The following is a 24480-nucleotide window of genomic DNA, read 5'->3' on the forward strand; positions in this document are numbered from 1 at the left end:
GGCTGGAGACAACCACATTTCCAGCAGATGGCAGTAAAGCGACATTTCGCCCACCAGCTCCCGCCGAAGAAGACGTCCGCTCCCAGGAAGCATGGCGGCTGTTGTGTATCCGTTGGTCTCGCTGCCCTGCGGGAGCAGCAGGTAGCGGCGGTGTCATCGCGGCGGCTGTAACCGAGAAACAGCCACAGAGTCACGGCTTCGAGGAGAGACAGAGGCGTCGGGTTCGCTCGAGAATCCGACAATGGACGACAACCTGGCTCGGAGGCGGAGGGTGTCTGCTGCTGCCGCTGCCGCCGAGCTCGGAGCTAACGTTAGCCCGCAAGATGGCGAGGTAATGGATGTAAACTCACCCAGAGAAAGTCTTCCCGGTCCGGGCAGAGCCGGTGCTGCTGCCGCCGCGTTCGCTGCGAGGATGGAGAGGAGGAACTCGGTACCGGGGCACCAGAGACACATGCCCATTGAGCTCCTCAAGATGACTATACCGAGGAAAAACAAGGAGAATAAAGGTGGGCTGGTCCGCATTCTTCGTACGAATCAGAAATAGTTTAATAGACGCCAAAAGTTGCACATATTTATTGATTTTAGCTGATTAATTTGTTCTCGTGTTTCCACCGTTGCCCTGGAGTTTTCCCCTTAACGTTCCGTAGTAACGTCAGAGTTCCGTTATCGGACAGCGACTCATCCATTGTCGGACAGGTGCATGTCCGACATGTTAGCTTAGTCGCAGGGCGCATAATTACACACATTCTCACACACGTATGTCATATTTGTTTAACTGTACCGCCATGATACACTTAAACAACAACTAAAAGTTGTGTTGGAGGTAGCTAAAGACAAGTCAAGGATGCTAGCTAGCAGTTAGCCAGCTAATTGTTTGGCTAAGCTTGTTTTGTTTACGTTTGTTGGGAGAGTGCGCGCGTATGTGTATATTGTTGTGGATGACGTAGTCTGCTCCTTGTTTTTTGGGATGTAAACTGCCACAAGCTCGACACTAATATAAGGTGAAGACAGTCTAATTCAGGAAGTTTTTGTTGGTGTTTTGCTTTGACCAAGTGAGGCGATGTTACAACCTGGGAGTGTAACGTTAGCTTGTGCCTTGGGGTTCAGGTCAGGTCAGTAAGTTTGTGCTGCTGTTTTTGTGGCTGTAGAGGTGAAGCTTCAGGATTAGTGTTCACCCCAACCCAAGCTTATATCTACAACCCTAACCTAAACTCTGGCCCTAACCACAGAGGACAACTGACATAGTATCACACTACATGACACAGTATCTGAAGGAGAGAGAAAACACTTGGCCTAGTGCAATATCCAAATGAAGTTAGTTTGATAAAAGTGTGTAAATGTGTGACAAAATAGCATTATAAAGAAGTACTGTAGTGCTGCAGCCTACGAATCCTTGTCTCCAGATGTAAGAAAACGTGTGACGATGATTCACAATGCATTGCCCAGGATAACGACGGTATCACGATACAGCGATTCTGTGATAATCGATACATTGCGAGACGATCATCGAACGATACATCACGATGTATGTCTAACTGAAGAATACAAAACACCCCTAAAGTGGCAAACTCTGCACTACATAAAACAACACGATACATAAAGGTCCATCGGTAGAAAAAGTAGAATCAGTGTGATAGACGGTGTTTGCAAGGCGATCATTAGTGAAGACACTTTTGTGCTGATTTTAGCCAAAACTTAAGCCCGGTCTCTAATGTTTGTAGGTATGAAGTTCCCCTTTCCCGCTCCTGTAATCGTAAAATGCAAATTGACGCCAGTGTTTTGATAATCATATCTCAGGAGGAAGTGTTTTGTCCCACCCCTAATGTTTAATGTCTGTCAACAACAATATTTTCACAACATTGTGAACTATTGAAAGGGAAAAAATACACAGAAGAGCGCTTAGGGCTAGAATGATCAAAGATGTTGTTGTGATTTAAAATAAAACACTCGATAAGTTGATCGCTGTGAATTTTCATTTTCAGGATAATTGTGAATCGAGATAATTGTAAATATCCTACAGACCCGTCTTTACATTTTGCTGACTCTCTGCTGTATTTTGCTAAGCTATAGTTTGGGTCTGTCTTAATTGTCAACACTTTAAATGTGTGTTGGCTCATGTGTGACCTGCAGTGTAGATGGAAAAAAGGCATTTGTTGTTTTCGGGTGCAGAAAAAACATATTGAAACAAGCAAAACACGGGTCCTTACAAAAGTGGCACCTGCTCTTGATGCCCAGTGTTGTTCCACTGGTTGTGAAAAGCTGGTGTCACAGACAAAGCATTATTTTGTCAAATTTCTGTGATGAGAGGATTGTGTGTGCACATCGACCACACCTGTCTCAGGTGTGTGATGCTCCAGCTGAGCCCTCTCCTCCACACTGAGGGAGGCAGCAGGTTCAGTGTTCTCCTGAGAATTTGGCTCAAAAAAGGCTGCAGTGGTCTTGTTATAATTGGGGCGGGGTAACAACTGTTTTTGTGGGCTCCCCAGATGCCCAAACCTTCTGTTTGAGTGTGGGCGAGGCTCACCTGAACAGGTGCTTAAAGCTGCACATAGGATTGGCAGTATTTTGATTTCTGATACGTTAACATCACACTGTGAAGGTAAATCTTACTGCCAAAGCATGCAATGATATTTTAGGCAATGGTGCCCTTTTAACTTTGTGTTAACGGTTTGGAAAATGTCTTTTTCTGTTTCACTGGGACGATGCCCCCATGCACAAAGCCAGGTCAAAAGATAAACTGCATCTGTCACCTTTGAGATGAATCAGGTGATCCTCACATTCATTCTGAGTGGGTTTAGGATGCAGCGGTGTGGGCTGAAGGGGTTGCAAGAAAAAAAGCTTCCCTGCTTTTCCCTTCAGCGAAAAGCTAAAACAGACTTTTGGAGAAACTCAACCCGACATCAAATTTTGTTTTCTTATAAGTGCTGCTGGACATGACGTGTTTGGTGTCGGGATGAAATAGATGCTGTCATATAGACAAAAACAGCCCACACATGTAGAAACATTCAGAGGGTCCAACACATTGCTCAGAGTTTCTCAAATGCTGCACGGTGCCTCAAATACTATGTGCTGGCAGACTGAACCAGCAGCGGAGGAGAAATACTCTGCAAACCTGTTGTGGATGGAAAAGGAGTTGTTGTTCTCGAGCTGGAAACAGGGCTCTATCTATGCACAGTTCAAGGATAATGAAGATACTCCCCCAGTTGTGTTTGTTACACTCTGCCGCACAACCCTGCACTAGATGCCGCAGTCCCTGATTTGGTCTGATTGATGCCAGTCCCTGCAGCCAGGGTCAGAAGTCTGGACTGGGACTGAAACCAGAAGAGTGGAGGAAGCAGTTTCATGCCCATTGATTTGGCATCACATGTTCAACAGTTGCATATGGCTGAGATGTTCAGATGTCCACTGGCCATTAAGTGTACGACTCTGGAATTAAGCTTCTTGGTCAAATGCAGAAACTTTGGACAGCTAGCAGAGAGAACATAACCTTTTTGTACATGTTCACCAGTGAATCACTGCCCACTTTTAAACACATACTGACTTTTGTGTCTATCCTCCTGTCTTTGTTTCAGCTCTGTTCCATTATGTCTCCACTGAGTCCAGGGAGTATGAAGACATGATGACCATCCTGACCTCGAGCTACCTTGACACCAGCTCTGCCGGCTGCTTCACCTACTGTCAACCTCGGCTTGTCCAAAGTGAGCTGCTAGAGAAAGAGGTGAGAGGCAGATGGACAGGTGGAGGGCCAGATGCCACATGTTGCTTTATCACCACCTGTAAATGAACGAGAGTTGAAATGTTCACCCGTCATCTAAATTTGGTTGTGATCGCTTAATGTGGACTTACGGAGAACATCAAGTGTCTTGAGCAAATGAAAACTCCTAATATGGAGGAATGATCAGGATTGGCCTGTGTAACTGATAATACAGTAATAATCAACTTTATTTATTTCTATAGCACGTTTCTTAACAAAGTTACAAAGTGCTTTACGACAGAAAATAAACCAGACGAGGCAGATAAAATGAGAATGAAGTACATGAAAATGGACAAAATAAACAAAATTAAAATGAATGAAATCAATGACAGCGAAAAGAAAACAGTATAAATAAGAACACGTGTCAAACATTTCTAAAAGCTTTCACAAAAAACTAGAAAAAAGACTTGATTTGTCTTCAACCGAGGAATAATAAAAAGGTCATTCAGACAAAGTGGGATATGCTGCGATTGTTTACTATGAGGACATGTTTGTTTTGACCAGCTGAGCTGCTTCTTTGTTCATTCATTGATTAATTGTGTGTGTTTTGTATGTGTGTGTGTGACAGTTTGTGGAGAAGAGGAGGGAGATGAAGTCAGACGGGAGGACAGAAAAGGAGCTGGAGGAGAGCTACTGTTTCCTGTTGGCTGATAATAATAAGGTGAGATTGACACTGAGATATGTTGTTGTTTGTTGTTGTCCAAGAGGACAAGAAGAGATCTCAGTTAGATAAGTGTCAGGTTCAAACACCTAAAACATTATTGAAACACACAAAGAGAGTCAGACAAGGCGTTCAATTTCTTACTCGCGAGGAGAACGGACAGAGATGCGCTCAGTTACAAATCTCCTAACCGCTCTAAGCACACTCGTTCGTTTCCTCTCTTTTTATTAGAAGTTGGGTGTCTCCTAGTTACATGGGAGTTGCTGCCTGACGGTTAAAAGCTGCGTGCAGCAACGCGATAACAAAATGTGAGCGTGAAAAATAACACCTTACAAGGATGCAAACACAGACAACAGGTGCTTCGCTTCTCTGTGGTTGAGACATATCTTGCTTAGCTCCTAAAAACTGTTTCGCAAGTGTTTTAGTTACAATGACCTTTTTAAAAGGATGAAAACAAAAGGGTCACAAAATACTGTCCTGACATGAAACTTGATTTAAAATGGACAATTATGTAAGAAACTATATAATATTCATCAATATTCATACCACAGTACACCTTGGAAACGGTGTATCGCTGCAGCCCTGATCAGTTTATAATGGTCTATGAGCCTTGTTGTTTAAGATTGATATTTTATCAAGTTAATAATCACATTTTTTTCTGAATTATTTGTCTGTAGCTGCACTGGCTCTGTGAGAAGGGACTGCTTGTGGGTCAGAGCAGGACCACAGTGCTGGGAAACCCCAATAAAGGTAAGAGTGAACAGATACATGATAATTCATAGAAAAAAAACACAGAATTAGTTTGGTTTTTACCTTTTTAATCCATTTGTTGTGCATTCGGAGCTTCTTTGTACATGTTGAAAGGAGAGTTCACAATGTGTCTTGACTTGTAGCAGTGGGTGTGGGGATTTATACACAGAGAAATTACCTCTGATCTTAATTTTGTTCTTCTTTATTTGTTGGTGTGTCTAGGAGTGTATCTGTCCAGGTACTCCGACTTGCTCCAGACGAACGTCTTCACACCTGGAGCCACTGGGGAGATCCTCATCTTCAAAGTGATGAAGGTAAATCAGCTGGCCAGTGGTCATAATCACTGGCAGTAAACGTGCACGCTACGTTTGCTACTTTTTTATAACACACTATCACAGTCATCGACTTGTACCTGTCTTCAGTTGCCATACTGGATTATTGACTGTAATATCTTGGTCACCACTATGTCTGTTCCAATCCAGACCGATGACGTGCACAGATGGCCATAAATCACTACAGAAAATTGCTGTACTTGAAAACAAGGATTAAATAAGAGAAGGAGAAGTCTTGTGAACTGTGATGTCTCAACTCAGCGGGATTGAAATGAGCAGCCAAATCTAAATGACACCATAACTCTCACTTAAACAGTGAGGCCATATGCTGTGACAGGGATTTCTACCTGCTGGGATATCCTGAGTGCAAAATATAAAGATAAATGCAAGACTTTACTCCCAGGGAGGGCAACGTTTATGGCTCCATCTCAGCCAACTTTGACATCAGACAGCTGCCAGATGGCCAAAGGTTACATCATAACTATAAACTACACACCAGTTGTCCGTGAAACAGAAATGGAAATGTGTGCTGATAAGAACAGACAATGGAGAATTATGAGGAAAGAAGCAATAAAGGAAGGCATGGGGATGGAATGAAGGGGGAAAATCCCATCGAAAAGACAGTTTAACCTCTAACTTTGACTTTAAATACGAATAGATGATAAAACCGGGTTCAGAGAGCGACTACAGATATGCTCTGCTCTCATTGGCTGGAGCTCGTTGCTGGCTCCCCGACTCATCTGTGACTCAGCCAGATATTTAGCCTGTGGATATTGCCGACACTTCCCCAAGCTGTGCAGCTGGATCATGTCTCTGAACAGTTCACACATACTAATCGTCACTCATGGGAGTGCGTTGATCTGCTTCTGATTTGGGGCTTTTTGAGTGATGGCAAGATCAGGTCTAAAATCCTGTAGTGTGAACTTGGCATAGAAGAGGATGCTGGGAGAAATGTTTGGTTCTGCATTCAGATCCTTCATTTACCAGATCTGTGTTGTTCTAACCGCAATCTGAAGAATAAATCATAGTGAGGTAAAGTTCTTCTGTCCCTCAGTGTCTCGTTCCTGCAAAACTAATAGTGGATGTTTATTTAAAGTTATAGAGGGCTGAACAGAGAGAAACCACAGCAAAAGTACCTGCCTACCACACTGAGCTGTTCCTCTCGAACTTTATTAACTGTCCACAGTCCACCAAGACCCTTGCTAACTTCTTTGATGAATCTGTATGTAGTGATCAGTCTGTGGCGGTGGAGTTTCATCTGTTTTTTTATTTCAGGGGAAAGTAAAGAGCATGTACGAAAACATGAAGAACCTCCAAGATCCAACACCTCGCTTTGACAGCCACATCTCCAAAAACGCCAGCAAAGTCACCTCGCTCACTTCCTACCGCGCCTTCGACCTCACACAGGTAAAGACAGTTACGTACGGAAACCACAAGTAAATACATATTAGTGGACCAGTTATTCCTGAGCTTTATTGTGCTTGAACAAAAATGATTCTGTGGTAGTGGACATCTCATTTTATCTGCTGTGAAGTGAAGATCCAGTTCTGAAAAGTTTAAGCTGTTTAAGTGATCAACATGATCCTTTGTTGTTCTGAGGCTCTGGTTGGTCCGGTCATGTTGGGGTCAAGTTGTGTTAAAAGCACTGTTTAAATGTCAAACTAAAACTAGATATGTAATCCTGATGTGTGAGGGCTTAAAGTACCAAGTGAAAATTAATACTTGTTTATTAAACTCTTGTTTATTTCAGCATTACTTCTACGAGTACACATTTGACGAGCTGCGGCAGCGACCTCGCCAGGTCTGTCCGTATGCCGTTCTCGCCTTCCAGTTTAAAGGAAAAGACTCTGCACTTACCAGCAAACCTCTGGCCCCAATCAGGTGTGAAAATTAACAAGATTAAAGTTAAACTCAACATTTGGCAGTAACATTAATTATAAATGGGCTTAAACTTGCAAAACCATCAACATGGTTGTGAAGATTTATGGTGACAAACACTGAATTAAAATCTTGTCCTCACCGTTTTTGTGTGTGTTTGTGTGTGTGTGTGTGTGTGTGTGTGTGTGTGTGTGTGCTGTGTTTAATGGACAGGTTGAACAGCCAATCAGCAGAGGGGAGTAAAGGTGAGATGTTAAACAAGATAGTTACAGAGTAAATAGAGGGAACAAAAGCAGTCTGCCTTTTCCTGTTTTGCCCTGAACCATCAGGAATGCTGATAAGCTGTCATCTCTTTCTGTCTGTCTCTCTCTCACAGAGCCTGCTCAGTTCACAGTGTGGACTGGAGATTTGGTGAAACATGACACCGTTCTCTACCAGATCTCCCTTCGCTCCTTCTCTCCTCCCTCCCTGCCCCACAAACTGTGAGAACTCAAGCATTTTTCTGCTCCTGTAATCCATGAGTTATGTTTCTGCCATGCATTTTGCTCATGGCTATTTTTCACCTTTTAATTTAGCTGTCGCCTTATGTTTTAAAAATATAAGGAAAACTGTGGATGAACTCACCATTAGCAGCATATTTTTATAGTTTAATGGGTGGTAGCTTTGTGGAAAATCTTTAGGGCCATGACGTAGAGATCCCCTCTTTTCAAACTTCAAACTTTCAAAAGCAGTGCTTTCCTTCAGCTACATCATTATCACCACCACTGGCTATACCACTTCACTGGTCCTCAGGCAGAGTCAGGCAGAGTCAACACTAAGTTGACTTCATAAATTGCAATCTTATTTTTCAGAATTATATCAAAAACATCACTCAGTTTGACTCTGAAAGTGACTTTGCAGGATGTTTAAGAGCATCTTTTACAGAGGAAGTATGGCTAAACAAAGTGTCTGATCAGTTGATCTTTCTCGGTGTTTACTTCTTCAGTGTCAGCTTGGTGTGTCTGGACAGGTAGAGCATGAAGAAATGTGTAGCTTTGGCCAGCATCTGTCTTCCTTCCCTTAATTGCTTTGTGGAAGAGAACCAAACTAAATAGAACTTGTGCCAACTAAATGTTAGTGACTTCAATACAAGAGCCGGCTTTATTGATACGAGTGCATCCTCAGATTATTAAATGAGTTGTTCTGTGTGTATCTCACCACATTCCTCCTTCAGACCAGAGAAGTTGGAAATTGGTTGGTTGATGAGGCTTGAAAAGGTGACCAAGCTGCTCCCCGCCGAACTGTTCTCCTACAACCTCTACAACGGCAGCCAAGAAGGTGCAGTCCAATATACCTTCACAGTGATGGTGCATTACACACCGGGGTGCAACTTAAGGAACTCAAAGCTATCTTTAAAGATGATCGTTTTAATATGAAAAATGTTTTGTAGCTTAATTTTGTTTTATTCAGCATTTCTGAAACTGCCTCCAGACCATCACAGGATGCCTAAAATCCTTTCAGCGATGAATATGCTTTGACATTTGTTCTGTATTATCACTGTTCTATTGTTGCATCTTCTGTATATTTTGTCTATAGATGCAGATGTTAACTTCAACTGAAATTTAATGGTATTTTGTGTGTTTTTGTGTGTCTAGTTGAGAATAACAGCCACTTCTGCAGTCTCCTGGAGGTGACAGATAGAAATCGGGCCACGACCAGCGTGACAGGTCTGCTGCAGGAACTGGAGATAAAGAGAGTGGTGAGTTGTAAATCAGTTAATGTTGTAAATCAGTTTATTTTGCTGAGTGCGTTGGATGCTGATGCATTACAGAGTGGCAACACTCAGTAACTCCCCTTTCAGGAGCAAAGAAGGGAAAGGAAAGACAAAGAACAGGCGGATAGGCAAATATAGAATAAATATTGAATGACAGGTGTGTTTTCTGCCTTCAGGTTCTGGTGACTCCACTTACAGAGAGAGGCTTTCTATTCCTGCTTTCAAGCGTACAGATGGCCACACCCACAGGTATGACATAATAATGTTTGACAAGCCAGGTGTTATTAAAAATATAAACCACAACAGTGAGGGCTCATTAGCCTCTGGTGCCTTTGTATTTGCTTTTTAAACTGTCGTCAATTATGTCACTTTATCCATGGCCACCTGTAAACATTACAGTAGTATCAAGTATCTTTGATTTACGATGTCATAATTATGGCCAGTACACTCTTTAAATGTAGAGTTTGTATTGTTGTGTAGAATAGATGAGAGAGACCTCATGTATTTAAAAAAACATGTTTTAATTTTTATTTTGGAATAACATTAATTTCACATAGTATCAATATTAGTGCAGATGGATTCATACAATATTGTACAAACTTAAAACAGAACAAAAAATTGCATTGTGTTCGATGATATCAATTTTACAGTCTGGCTCTTCAGAAGTTTATTTTATGACATTGGTCTCAATTATTTGCAGTTGAACATGTACAGCCTGCACCTTAGATACTATAACGAACAAAGGAAATGGAAAAAGACAAGTGAATAAAGAGCAAGCTGGTAGATGCCAGAAATTAACATTCTCACTCATTTATTGTATCAAGTCAGCTAAAGTCAGGCCTTGAAGGTTTAATGTACTCTGTCAACTTTCTTCAAACCCAGAAAAATGTATCTTTTTGGACGTTGACGGAAAATGAGACCACGTGTTTTTGTATTTTCAGAGAGAGGAGAGAGCTGGAAGAGGTGTCTTCAGGCTTTGTTTGTCTTCCCACAGTCCAGAGATGTGACCAAGTCCAGTGAGTAACACATTATAATACAATATTTTGATGTGTGAGGGCTTATAATCAGTTGCTCTGATTATAAATCAGAGCAACTGTATTATCGACTGTTTAAATTAGCCAAAAGATGATTAATGGCTTCGCTGAGCTGAGTAGAGGTGCAGAGAGGAGCGACAATTCGGTCACTACAAGCAGCAGCTTTCACATTATACTGTACATAATCAGTTGATTGGTAATAGATAATATTGATTAGTGTAGCAGAGAAACACCTACACAAAACACAAACTGAAGCTTTGACTTGAAATTATCACCATGATACACATATTGATGTTGTTTTTTTCTTCCAGCAACGCGTGCTCCTTCTTCCCATGATGCCTCTGAGTCATTGATGTCTGCTGGGAAGGTGATGCCACGGCTGACCCAGTTCATCCCGGCGTTGCATCATGCTCTAGTCAAAGCCCGAGCCAACCCCCCTCTTGAGCTTTCTGCTGGTGTGGAGCACCAGGCACGGGAATACCTCACCGGCCTGAACGAGGGCAAGGTGTGACCAGTTTTTCTTTATATCGCAACACCCAAATTTCTGTTTGTATTTTTTTTTCCATGGCACAAGATCTTCATTTGATTTTCTCCAATGCTTTTTTCTTTTCTTTTCTTTTCTTTTCTTTTCTTTTCTTTTCTTTTCTTTTCTTTTCTTATATTCTTGAGCTTGAGCGGTGGCTGTTGCAGCTGTAGGCACATTTTTAGCGCTGATACAGGGAAATATGAATAATAATGAGCATTAATAAGAGTTAAAACACTACGAATATCATTCGACCAGCAACATGATTTCATAATCTGTATGATAAAATCATTAACCCTCTTGTTGATCATGCTAGAGTGTTTAATGCTCATATAAGAATAGTGGAAATATTTTCTGTAATTCAGGTAAAGACCAGAAGGGGCATGCCTTCAGGGACTGAATGTAAAAGTATTGAAAACCAGGGCAACGACTTTACAGACAAACATTTATTAACTAATCTACTGACAAAACACGAGACAACAAAATAAAGCTAAACTAGACGAGACAGAGAACAACATCGGGTAGAAAGGGAGTTTCAGACCTGTGTAAAATTATAGAAGTGTAATTGATGTTAGGCAACACGACAGACCAATGAGCAGAGGAAGACCTTTTTGTATTTATTCTTTTATATTTATTAAAGAACATGTTTTTGTCTTTGCTCTCCAGGTTCGACAGTACCCCATGGGCAATTACGAATCCAACTTGGATGAGGAAGGAAAGCCGTTTCCTCCTCCCAAACACCACAGAGTGAACATGGAGGGCTATCTGAACTCCTACCTGTACAACCCTGCCCTCTACCTGCTGTCAGTGGCCCGGGCCAGTGTGATGGTGGAGGCGTTCTGTGGCCCTGAGGAGCCGCAGGAGGTGAGGCTCAGGCAGAGCTGTGGAGTTCAGAGAGAGGCGACGGGGAAGGAGGTGACCAGCAACAGTAGAGACGGACAGACCAACACTCAAAAGGTAAAAACTGAAATTTATACGACCTTGGCTTTCATCGGAAAACGTTACTGTGCGGACAAAAAAGGTAGTCATTATGATGTACAGAGGACACAATCACTTTCAGTCCTTAGTGAACTCTAATGTGTTTTCTGTGTTTTCAGATCCAGCAGCTGATCGACCTGGTCCAGACCTGTAAGAGAAATGCAGAGAATGAGATGACCAGGGAGGAAGGAGGAGGAGGAGTGGGGATATCATCTGGGAGGAAGAGGCGACTGGAACAGGAGACAGCAGAGAGGGCGATTAAGTTCCTAAAGGCATCACAGGAACCCGGAAGACACGGCAAGATTCCAGGTAAGGAAACAAGACGCGGAGTAACACCATCAGCTTCTTTTCTCTGCCAGCCACAAATTTCATTTAGTAAAGAATCATTTTCAACTTGCACAGACGCATCTCTGCCAACATTTGTGCTGCTGAGAGCAAAACGCCTTTTATTTGCTTTGGGTTCATCTTTGCTTCTAAAGGTTGCTGTTGCTTTACATTCAGTCTGAGCACACCTTGACGTATCTTTTACTATTCTCATATTATCTTGCAAACGCTGGGCAATGTGTGCTTAACTGACATGTTTTGTCTTACGCTTTTGGCTTCTAGTTGATGGGAACCAAGTGCCTGCCTCTCCTGGCTCTCTTGCATCTGTGATTAGCTTAATTGGTCTGAGGGATGTTGATCTAAGGGAAGATGGATCTGAACTAGCTGCCAAACTTCTCAGCCTGCTGACAGGTGACTGGATACTGTGACTAACATATCAGACGACCTTCAACTCTCCATTCATATTTTGGGTTCTTTTTGACTCATTTGTTCAGCCAACATCTGTTTTCTTTGTCACTGCAAAGTCGCACTTTCTTTTTTTTTGCTTGCAATTCACCTTTCACATCGTCTCATTCCAGTTGGTTTTGTAGCATCAAAAAACTAGAGAGAGATTTCATGAAAGCATTTGCTATGATGAAAAACAGGTCTTTGAAAATTAATGTTTCTCTGTTCGCTGACAGCTCTCATCCAGACTGCCAGAGAAACAGCAGTTCAAGAGGAGGTGCAGAAGGAATCCTCTCCATTTGATAAGTTGGCCACCAAGCTGGGTCTGCCCACCAACTGTGACATCGACCTGAGGAAGCATGATGACTTGGAGGTAAGTGTGAGTAAATATTTGTTATTAATGGTGTCTTTTCCACAAATCATAGCATCGATAGTAATAGTACGACCAGCTGCCTGTAGTTTAATACAGTCACCTTACAGTTGGTGTCATTTAATTTCCCTTAAGCTAACATTGCCTGGACTGCCTGTACATGCAGCACATTCATGTTATAATACAACAGGTGGAACTAAGATAAGTAAGGTTCGCACTGAACACCAAATCAAAAGTGCTGGTAGGGGTTAGGGTGTGTAATCCATCTTAAACACCTCTCGCTGTAGATCAGCGCTCAATTTCACCACACTTTGCTCATCTATCTTCTCCGATCATGTAGTTGATTTCTGCTGCAGTGTCGGCTTGTTCTCCAGCACAATAACCGCCACCAGCTCACAAAAGCCCTTTTAAAGGGAGCATACAGTATCTCCAGTCACTATTTACACACTGAGCTGGTTAATCCTGTCTGCCGTGGTGGCATCACAGTGGCACCTGCTAACACTGCTAGCAAATGAGGTGATGAGAGATTGGCTGTTCTTCACTTTTCTTGACCCTTTTTCTTAAATGGGGAAAAAACACCACTCACACAGTATCAAACTTAGCTGAGCTGCTGGAGCTATAAAACTTCAAACTAGAACAGAAAAAAGCTTCCACACACTCAGTCTGTACAAAAATCTGTTTGAACATGCAGCCTAGACCCTTTCTCATAAAAAAGTTTCTTTTTTGTTTTTGTGTTTGTGTGTGTTTGTATGTGTGTGTGTGAAGGAGCAGATGGCGGGCAGTGTCAGTAGTTTGGAGGGATTCAGTCCCGGCTCCCACAGCGGGGAGATGAATCACCACGGAGCAGCAGGTAGAGGTGGAGGTGGAGGAGGAGGAGGAGGAGGAGGCCTGGGGAGGAGAGCTGTAGGATACGAAGAGGAGGTGGAACAGTGGGAGATCCCGTGGGTCCTCATCCCCATTACAGGTCTGTCTGTCTGCTTAGTCAGGTTGTAAATAAGAAAACAATACCATATACATAAAATACCAAAATAGTTTTCATTGGTTTTAAAAGCTGACCAGATTGAAGTTGAAGATGACTCTTAACTGTCTCTGCAGGTCTGTGTTCAGAGCGGTATACCCAGAGAGACAGAAACATCCCTCAGGACCCTCGCTTCCAGCACCTCACCCCGGCAACAAGCATCACCACAACAACCAAACCCCCCAGGATGAGCCCCACCCTGTCTCCTGAGACCAGCCTTCCTCCTTCCCCCTTCCTGTGCTCATCCCCCGAGCCCAGCCCCCCTGCTTCCCCCTCCCAGTGCCCATCGCCAGACCCTAGCCCTCCCCCTTCACCTTCACAGTGTCCGTCTCCAGAGCCCAGTCCCCCCGCTTCTCCATCACAGTGCCCGTCTCCGGAGCCCAGCCCTCCCCCCTCTCCCTCCCAGTGCCCATCTCCACAGCCCAGCCCTCCTGCATCTCCTTCCCAATGCCCGTCCCCTCAGCTCAGCCATCCCCCGTCCCCCTCCCGGTGCCAGCCCCCAGAGCCCAATGAGCTCAGCTCGTTTAACAAGGACCTCAGGGGTGCTAACGAGGAGCTGTTAGCCCCCGCAGCCTTCAGGGAGTTCACAGGTAACCTCAGCCACACTGAGTTGGTTTCAGGGTGCACTGTTGCATCTATTCAGGTGTGAGACTGTAACACCACCCACAGTTTTGACTGCCATGTCAGATATGAAAATTGGCCCAGTTATTTTAAGTATTTGCTAAATCCTGGTCAAGAGAACGTAGACTTAGAGCTGAGGTTGATGAACTGACACATTGCCACGGTAGTCAGGACTTGTGTTGTTATACAGTGTCTTTACTCAGTATGCATCTACATATTGTGTCTCCAGTCTAACATTGTCTGCCTCCTACAGGAGTATCCCAGGATAGAGAAGAGCAACCTCAGGGGAAAGAAAAGAAGAATAAAGAGCCGTCCATCTCTGCATCCATCCAGCCGCCTATCCCTCCAGCTCCAGACAGTAGGACACACCACTCATTACCACCCACTGAACAGGAGAAGGAAGATGCAGGGGTGGAGGTAATGGAGGTAGAAGCAGCACCTTTAGAAGAGGAAAAAGAGACTCGGCCAGTTGAGAAACTGCAAAGGCAAGAGGAGGCGGAGGTGGTGGAAATGATGCATGTGGTAGGTAGTGACGAGGAGCAAAAGGGAGAAGCGAAGGAACTGTTAGGTGGCTCTTTGTTTTCCGTCACCTCGCCTCCTCCTCGTCCTCTCAGACATATCGACAACATCGTGGACAAACATCTGGGCGACTTCGCCTCAGAGATGCAGCTCGTCCTGCAGGAAGAGAGGGTTCATTACAGCTTCCCACAGTCCCCGCACTCCACTTCAAACACAGACACCGCAGCACTTCAACACACACTCCCACACACGCCCATATCGCAGTTTTCACAGTATGTGTCTTTCTACAACCCCTGCCCCCCTGTCCAGGACTACGTTAGCTCACTACAGGACAGCATTAACAGCATGCTAACGGAGCTTGGCGACAGCTGGCCGAGCCACAAGCCTGCCCCCAGCGGGACTAATATTGATGCTGCATTGGCGAACACAGTTAGTGCTTTTGTGTCCAGCATCCGAGCAGCTAATTTAAAAACAGGCGTAGATGATAGTGACGGTGAAGTGACAGCTGCTGACGTCGGTCAAACTCCTGCACTCTCAAGAGAAGATGAAGTATGGCAGCCACATTCAGTCAACAATCAGCTCCCAGATCCTACAGACAGCAGGAATCCCCATGTTGCTACCTCTGCGTCTGGTTCGCTCTACAAGCCTACCAACACTGCTGTCCTCCATTCTCCTCCTGACATGTCCCCACAGTCCAACTGGAATCCACAGCAAAGTCGCACTTTAGAAATCAGTAGAACGGTCACTCCTAACACCAGACAAACACAAAACGATAGCATTACCAGGACTGTACATTATACCCCTGGTGCAGAAGGTGGCAGTAGTGTCTCAGGTTCTGTTGAGGTGACTTTGCCAGGATTCAGTGGTGTGTCGAAACCCTTAACGGAAGCATCACACTCCACTGAGGTCTCCAGTTTGGCCTCTGTGTCCGTCACCGCCCCGGCTGCAGACCTGAGCTCCCTGATCAGCCAGCTGCAGCCAGATGTGTTCAACAACCTGGTGGAGATAATCAAAGACGTGAAGAGAAACTCCCTGCAGTTCTACCTCCACAGCGCCGAGCGAAAGGACCGGGTCCATGAAGACATCAAGGTAACTTCACAGGCAGCATTATTAATAATGCAGTGAATTAATAAATTGTTTAAAAAAAATATATGAGCTTTAGTTTCTGTGGTTCATCAATTCTTAGTCAAGGAATGTGAAAGATCAATTATTTTAGAAGATTTTGGTGAATTATGAAAAAGTTTAAATTAACTGATTAAAAAGTTAATTCAGTTTAAAGGTTCTGTCCATGACATTCACTGCCACTAGATGTCACAGTAGAGCACAATAATCTCAGATGTAGCTGGATGATATTTACAATTATCCAGATTTACAAATTATCCTGACAATTGAAATTAGCCATGATTAGATTATCCTGAGTGTTTTTATCCAAACCGGCAATAAAATCTTACATCCTCCCTGATACAGTGTTTGTGTGTCCTCTTATGTTGTAGGAACATCTGTTGAAGCAGGGTAACGTGGAGCAGAGTCCTGTCGCCTTTCTGAACCAAGAAAACTCCGACAGCAGACTGCTGGTCATCATTAAGAACAAAGAGATCGCTGGACACGTACACAAGGTACCTGATCAGTCTAACAGCTACCTCTGTCATAATCAGGCCAAGGTAGCTGTGACTTTGTGGTTTGTTTGGTTTGATACGCTCCAGAAGTAGTTGTCCTACTCACAGCAGGGTGGAGATGACACCCTGCCAGATGTGTTAACTGACTAATTGACTTGAGCCCCTCTGGGATGGCCATAAGCCCTCATGTTTGTAATTGTGGGGGAGCCTCTAGGCAATCAGATCAGGTCTTTGCTGTTTCGTTGTCGCCCCCTAACTGAGACGACTGTTTTGTGAGGGTTCCAGGAGCACGAACCAGAATATAAACACAGTATTTCATCATTATTACCTGCTCAGAGAGCGTCAACGCCCTGAGCCTCTGGAGGAAATCCCCTCAGAGTAAATATGCTGATATCTGTGGTGCATCTATTGTCATGAAATCTGCTTTGTGGGCACTATCTGAGTGTTGATGAGAGTTTTATATGTATGTTTGGAGTTATTGATTACGCACAATGTAATGTTGACCAAGTAAGTTATCTTAACTAATAAGGCGAGTGCTGCCCTGGGTCAACGGTAAAAACACAGTGTTGTAGAATTTTTAGAAAATTAGAAAACTTCCTGTCCTTTTTTAAGGACGTAGATCTGTAGGTAAGATGGAAGCAGACCAAGAACAGCCTTATAAATGAGAATATGCAAGTGGTTAATGGTTTTACAAGAGGCCAAGACATAAATCTCAGGGCTCCATGGTCCAAATCTGTCCTACTGACCGGCTGAACCCAAAAATTAAGTGAAATCTCAATTGACTTTGTTCATTTTGATGCGTCCATTTTGTGTTACTGTCTCGTTTTTCTTGCTGGACAGATACGCGGACAGATTTACTGGATGTTTGATGGCGAAACATAAAAGGGACTAACAGGAAGTGTGTTGATGTGTCTGTGTTTATACATATCAGATTCCAGGTCTGGTGTCTCTGAAGCGACACCCGTCTGTCGTGTTTGTGGGAATCGACACACATGACGACATCAGGAACAACAGCTACAACGAGCTCTTTGTGTCTGGAGGCTGCATCGTTTCGGACGAATTAGTCCTCAATCCAGACTTCATGAGTCATGGTAGGTCAGGGATTAAGATCCAACAGCTGTATCCAACATTATACATGTTTAAGTCATTAAAATGGGACATTTTCTGCACCTTTTCAGTGTTACACCGGTCAGGAAATACACATATAATTTGATAAATTATGAGACAAACCATTACTTACAGTGGACTTGTTATTAGGAGTGTTGTTAGTATTTATTGCAGTTTAACTGAAGTGTTGAATGTTGTTCCACAGATCGACTGACTTCCCTGCTGATGATCCTGGAGCAGCACAATTCTCCAGAGAGTGTGTGGAGGTGGAAGGTTCACCACAAAACCCACAAGAAGTTAAAAGAACAATCCAGGTACTGCTTCTATGTCTGCACTGTTTAACAGTCCACACTAGAAGACAGCAGGCGCAGCATGACACTGTACAGCCAAACTCTTGTATTAGATTTAACTAAACGGTGTTAACCCTTTGAATGCTGGCCCTTTTTTTCTTTTTTTTTAACGTGTTTACGATAACGTTTGGTTGACAGGTTCAGAAGAGATGCAGCCAACCTGCTGGACGTACTCGCAGCCTATCAGAAGCGGCACATTGTTGAGTTCCTCCCGTATCATCAATGCGACATGAACCATCAGTCACCCGACCTCAACTGTCTCATGGAGCTCCAGGCCCGATACACACAGTACCGACACACAGTCCTCCTGACTGGTACGTACATGTCAGGACCACTTAGTCAATACCGGTGACTCAGTTTTAATTTACCACCTGACGTGTCACACTGATGTTCTCTGTCTTGTTTTACAGATCAATTTGAGAAGTTCCCAGCCTACTCCAGTTGTGGCATCATCGTGGCCACTATTGAAGATATCCTGCACGACTTCACCAGACTGGTTGGTTACCATCAAGGGGACAAGAACAGCCAGCCAATAATCGACGACATGCTGTCTCCCAAAGGTCAGTTTGACATACTTCATTTAAATTAGAAAGTATTCCCTGAATCATGTTGCAGGACCCTTAAACTTCACAAACCTCGACTCTTACAAGATGATCATTGCAAATCAGAAACACTGAAAAAAGAAGCACCACACAGCTGACCGTGAGCTCTCATGTGACTGAACAATACCATGAGTTGTGATGTGGAGCACGAGAGGATAGACTCAGGTGACACCGCTTGCTTTAAAACATGTGGTTCCTCTCATAAACATGAGGTGCTCTTTCAACATGAAATCAAAGTAGCGATTCAGGCCAGACGTGACAGATGAGGATGTAAAAAACAACAAAACCTGTCATTCTACTGTCTCTACCCCCATTATGCCATTTCTATCCTCATTGTACTGTCTCTATCCATTTGGGTGTCACAATTCTGCACATCCAAGGGAAAAGAAAAACACAGAGGACAGGGTTGTAGGGAACCCGTTTAACTACACCAGCTGACTGACCAGGTAACGTTCCTCGCTGACATCTACACACCTGCTGCGGTTCACTCAGCAGGTTAAAGGGGGGGAAGAAAACCCAAAACTAGCACCCTGTTATCAGACTGTTCAGATAGCCTGCAGCGGCACTTCGAGACACAAATCCTGTGTGCAGGAAGACAAACAAGCGACTGGTGTGAAGGTAATTCAGAGATCAAAGATGTTTCAGAGACCCTTTATTGCAGAGCTCATCAAAGGCCAGACTTCGGCCTGCAACCAGATGATACCCCCAAATGTGGGTATGATTTCAGTTTGGTGAGTAAATCCCGTTAGACTCTCCGCCACACTGACACTTTGTACTGAAAGTCATTTGATAAAAAAAACAAAAAACTCTGCTGAGCGTCTCTGCCATGAACTGGTGTAGATTTACACATTTCACTAAGAGGGACGTCGTGGTGCATTCAGGTTCACGTCTTAAATTCTGAATTCTACATCGCTTCATACTGCAAAAGATAGGTGTACAGGGATGTCATGGTGCATTCAAGTGCACCTCCTAAACAAATGTAAGAGGCAGTTGTCAGGGCATAATCGTCTACTTCTAACAATAGGATAGCCATCAGCTCTGAAAAGAATTTAAATTGAAAGTTGGATTTGTAGAATCGTGACACTCCTTCTGCCCCCGTTCTACCATCTCTTCCTCTGTTATACTGTCTCTATCCACGTTCTACGTTCTCTTTGTGTTCTACTCATTGCTCTCCTCTGTTCTCAGGTCTCGGCAGACAACTGAGTCACAGTGACTCTGTGTCTGAACACTCCCCCTCCATCTTCCCAGAACACATCCATCCCCTCTCATCCCGTGACCAGCCCCAACATCTCCTCAATCAGTCCGGCTCTGGCCTCCCCCCCCTCTCCCATCTCTCAGACCAGCTCGTACCTGACACCTCCTGTAAGGAAGGTGGGCCGCAGCCTTCAGGCAAAGACTTAGAGGACCTTCGACTGGCCATCTCACAGTTACGGGCTGAACGTCAGGCACAGCTGCAGCAGCAGCAGCGGTTAGACTCCCAGGCGGAGTTGAGCATCAACCCCCTCAAAAGCCTCCTTCCCAATCCCGTTAGTGCAGGTAGCCGTCACACCACTCCTCCTCTACGTCCCACAGAGTCGGCCCCGCTCAATCCTGGCAAGAAAGCAGTGGCAGCCACTCTGGAGTTTATTCACTCAGCACTGCAGACGGAGCTGGAGGACGAGCTGAGGGAGACGGGAGCAGAGGGACGGAGGCCTAGAGGAAGACGAGATCAGAGAGATGGTACTCTAGTAAGAACAGTGGGGTCGCTGGGAGGAAACCTGGGTCCCAGTAAGAGCGACACATCCACCGCTTCATCCAATCCAAACACAGCTGCAGTGACAGAACCAAGTAACCAGTCAGACTCAACCAATGACAGGAGAGAGAAAGCAGATCAACACGGGCCAGCCTACTCCAGTACCAACGCTTGTCCTGCAGAGGGCGATAGATCAAGGTTAGTAAATAGTAACTGATTACTGATGACAGTTGAGTGTCAGGGCAAGTCTGTGTTTTTTTCATCCAGAAATATAATTACTGCTGCCCCATGTGGGCGCTCCAGAACTCTGACGTGTGTTGAGCGAGACAATGAAGTTCACTGAGCGGTGTCACAAAAACCCAACTTTTCTATCTTTACAATAAATTGACTTTCTTGACTTGTAAGATTATCTTTTAAATTGACTTTGACAAAAAATGATTTGTTTCTGTTGCTATAAACTATCCCATGAGGGAGACGGGAGCGGAGGAACTTGGCCTCTCTACACACTGCCGTACATGAAGCCCTGCAGTTTGCCTGTATGTTGCTGTTGAACCTCTTGTGTCCTTCTTGTAGAGACACACAGGTGGGCCCAGACCAGCCAGTAAGAGCAGAGGGAGCACCACCTGCCAACAGCACTTTGGGAACTGCCATTGGCACCAAGGTAACAGGAAGTATCACCGCGGTAACAGACCAGAAGGACAATCCAAATCCTGCTGTGCCTCGTCTACTGCACATCCAACTGCCCCAACAACATCGGCAGCACCTGAACCACCACCAGCAGCAGCAGCAGCATCTCCAGCAGAGTCATTCGCACCTACAACCACCACCTCACAGCCAGCAGAGGGGCACCAGCCTCCTGCAGCCCCCCCACCTGCCTCATCTCCACAACCAGCATTTCTCCCATGGCCCTTTGCTGGGACCCCTGACCACCCTAGGAGGTGGCCTCTTGGGGCCCACACCTGTCTGGCCAGGGGCCATGGGCCCCACAGGTGCTCCTGCTCTGGTCTGGGGCTACCCGGCCGCAAGGGACTTCACTGGTTCCAGACTGATGGGGGGGTACCACAACCCTGCAGGCCAGGGCAGCAACATGTACAGAGGGGGGCAAAGAGGAGGAGGCTTTAATGGGATGTAGAGAGCCAGTTTAACTACACCAGCTGACTGAGTAGATAACGTTCCTCACTGACATCTACACACCTGCTGCGGTTCACTCAGCAGGTTAAAGAGGGGGAAGAAAACCCAAAACTAGCACCCTGTTATCAGACTGTGCAGAATCTCTTTCTGGCCAAAGGAAGAGGCTGAAACAAGCATATCACAAAACTAACAGAAAGAGGGAAGGAGTGACCACACTCTGTATGCAGCTCCCATCGTTCGTTATTTATGAGCACAACCTTGATCAGCACTGACACATATCACAGTCACAGATGGTCGTCTCAAAGAATCTGGATGCTTCCGTCAGTCAGGTCAATGAAAGTGGTTACAGAAAGAACATAGAAAATACAAACTCATGTCTCCTCTGCTGGGATCATATGAAATTATATCAGGCAGTCGTTGAGGAAAATATTTTTTTTTACTGACAGGGAGAGGTGTCTTCTGTTAAAGTCCCTATAAATCAAAGACGTGCAGGATTTCTTTTTTTTGTGATGGCTGGAAGCTACTGTATGTAACTGCAGGAGTCTTAAACCGGCCTGACAATGACTCCTCCGCACCTTAAAAGTCTTTCCTGTAGTTTGTTTTACGGCTCTTGGTTTTTGTTCAAAATTCAAACTGCCGTCCACTCGTTGGGAAAGGTTGAATATTTTTTTAAATGTATGTTTTGTCTAGAAAATGTGACACAAAACAATCCTGTTATAATTTCAGACATCCTAAGGAAATATTTTCAAGTGTCGTTTTTGATACGAACATTGGTCCATTTACTTAACTTTAATATCAAATGTGATAAAAACATTTTCACAGAAATGGAAAGATTTTTTTGCTCAGGCTCAGAAGGAACCTTTCTTAGTTTGAGTAAATTATGTCTTTGTTTCTCTACACTGACCTGACTCAATTTTTATTTTCAATATTCTTCCTGTAACCAGTTAAATTAATCTCTCTGCAACTGAAATGTCTGAAGTCCAGAAGCGGGCGATCCAGGTCTTTGAGATGTGGTGTGACAGATCCTGGATTGGGGTTTAGTGACGTTCGTCAACCAGACGCTGATACACTGTCTCTCTTTCAATGAAACTCTGTAGATAAAAGTACCACCTTGATTTAATTCAATGCTCGTAAAAAGAACAATCCCTCTGTAGCACTGTGATGCACCTGCTCACGCAGCAGAAATCAGCTGCTGTAGAGTTTGACTAGAATAAAAACCTGCAGCCTGTTGGATCTCAGAGAGGAAACCAACCTACTACTTCCTGTAACCACTAACTGTTGATCTGTTAGTTCTTAAGAAATCAGAGAAACACTGATGGAAAAGGCAATATGTCTTCCTTTTGCCTTGTGCATAGGAGATTCAAAGAAAAAAAGAGGAAATGTTGACTTTCTCTGCCATGTTTTCATACGTTTTATTTAATCTTATTGAAATATATCAGACCTGACGCGTACATCTCTGGAGGTGTTTTTCAGCTCTGCCTCAGAGATCTTGAATGAATGCCGTCAGGTTTCATCGGTTCAAGAGCGTTGAGTATGATTTATGTGTTCTGTTTTTGTACGCTGCTCTGAGTCAGAGCATGGACATGCTTAAACGCCTCTGGGTGGATCCCAGTTCCCAGCTTTCCTGAATGCACCACCACCTTGACTGTTTTGACACTTTACGACTGTGTTTTTCGCACTCTGGAAACTAAAAGATAGATGTTTTCAGGGCACAGGGGGAACTCTGATTGTTTTTCCAGTAACCTGACATATTTAAAGGAACCTCCTGACAACGTTTTTTACAGATACAAAAACATGAACAGCTTATTTGTTCTCTCAGAGACACCAAGATGCACCCTGTTTCTTAAACTGAGACTATTGAAGAACTGTAAAAAACAAAAAAAAGACCGAAAAGAGATGGACGGACTGCCTTACACATCTTCCAGTGGACTCTTTATGTCTTGTAAAAATAAGTTTTTTGTACTGATTGTTTGCTTTGTTACCCTGGGAGCGGTTTGTGTTTAGTTAATGTTGTAAATACAGTAGAACGTGACAGACTGTAACAGACTGGTTTTAACTTAAAAGTCATTTTGTATGTTTTTTTTTTTACATCAGAGGTTTTTTGTATTAAAACTTGCCTGCATAAACCAGCGAGTTTCTCTTGGGATGTTCTTGACCTCAGATTGAGCTGCTGCGTGATGGTAACAACAGATGATCGTGCAGGTGGAAAGTCTCAGTTTCAGGTCTTCATGACGTGGGACTCATACATTATGTATTTTTTATTCTCTCAATGAGATGTAGATTTTGTAAGAAAAACAACTTGAACACTTGTTTGCATGATTTAATGTCTTGTGCACACAGGATTAAAAAAAATATATATCCCAGGACTTCCATAAAATAGATTTTTAGTCAGATGATATCTGAACTTAATCAACTCCCATCCATCGGTGTTCACAGGGTTTCTGGCATCGCTGTGTGGACAAGTTCAGAAAAAATAGTTTATATAAACTGCAGCTGAACATGACTAAAGGCAAATACAGTGCCTATAAGAAATAATCACCACTATTGGAAGTTCATATTTTATTGTTTTGACAACATTCAGTTAAACTAGAAAAATGTGGCTTTTGTGACACTGATAAAAAGTCCCTTCAATGTCAAGTGAAAACATCTCAAAGTGGTCTAAATGTATTATAAATATAAAAAAAATCCATGTTTTCATAAAAGATATTGGCCACTCTTGGACATTAACATCATTGTTTTGAAGTTTTCCTGTATTGCCCTACATATCGACTACATCAGCTGCTCTTCCAGGATTGTTTGCCCGCAATTGTGCTGCATTTGTTTAACCCCGAGAAGCATCACTCAGTGTTAGCTTCTTTCAACGTACTTCAGTCTCCCATGAGCCATCTGACAAGCACTTTGACAAGTACTACCACCTTAAATCGCAGCTCCTGAAGAGTTATCTTTCATATTTGATCCTTTTTGTACCAATCGTAGAGTCATT

At 43.8% G+C, this 24480-nt stretch overlaps 1 protein-coding gene across 1 annotated transcript; it reads left to right on the plus strand.

The window, feature by feature from the left end:
- Positions 1-106: 106 nt before the first annotated feature.
- On the plus strand, positions 107-23626 carry tasora (transcription activation suppressor a). Its single transcript, XM_073468823.1, has 28 exons — positions 107-506; positions 3573-3718; positions 4323-4415; positions 5093-5165; positions 5388-5479; positions 6773-6904; positions 7248-7378; positions 7589-7620; positions 7752-7857; positions 8589-8692; positions 9010-9113; positions 9305-9377; positions 10070-10144; positions 10474-10667; positions 11352-11642; positions 11783-11972; positions 12270-12398; positions 12668-12804; positions 13567-13765; positions 13897-14409; positions 14694-16048; positions 16453-16575; positions 17507-17666; positions 17888-17996; positions 18171-18346; positions 18443-18592; positions 19820-20564; positions 20940-23626. The coding sequence occupies exons 1-28, from the start codon at positions 242-244 to the stop codon at positions 21496-21498; spliced, it is 6456 nt and encodes a 2151-aa protein (XP_073324924.1). The 5' UTR covers positions 107-241; the 3' UTR covers positions 21499-23626.
- The last annotated feature ends 854 nt before the right edge of the window (positions 23627-24480 follow it).

Source organism: Pagrus major, chromosome 6 (assembly GCF_040436345.1).
Source record: "Pagrus major chromosome 6, Pma_NU_1.0".
Classification (NCBI taxonomy): Eukaryota; Metazoa; Chordata; class Actinopteri; order Spariformes; family Sparidae; genus Pagrus; species Pagrus major.

Bases quoted from the DNA above. Each gene is read 5' to 3' on its own strand.
- tasora (XM_073468823.1), top strand. From the start codon at position 242: ATGGACGACAACCTGGCTCGGAGGCGGAGGGTGTCTGCTGCTGCCGCT. The intron at 6,905-7,247 runs GTAAAGACAGTT...TGTTTATTTCAG, and splicing joins GCGCCTTCGACCTCACACAG to CATTACTTCTACGAGTACAC. The intron at 9,114-9,304 runs GTGAGTTGTAAA...TTCTGCCTTCAG, and splicing joins AACTGGAGATAAAGAGAGTG to GTTCTGGTGACTCCACTTAC.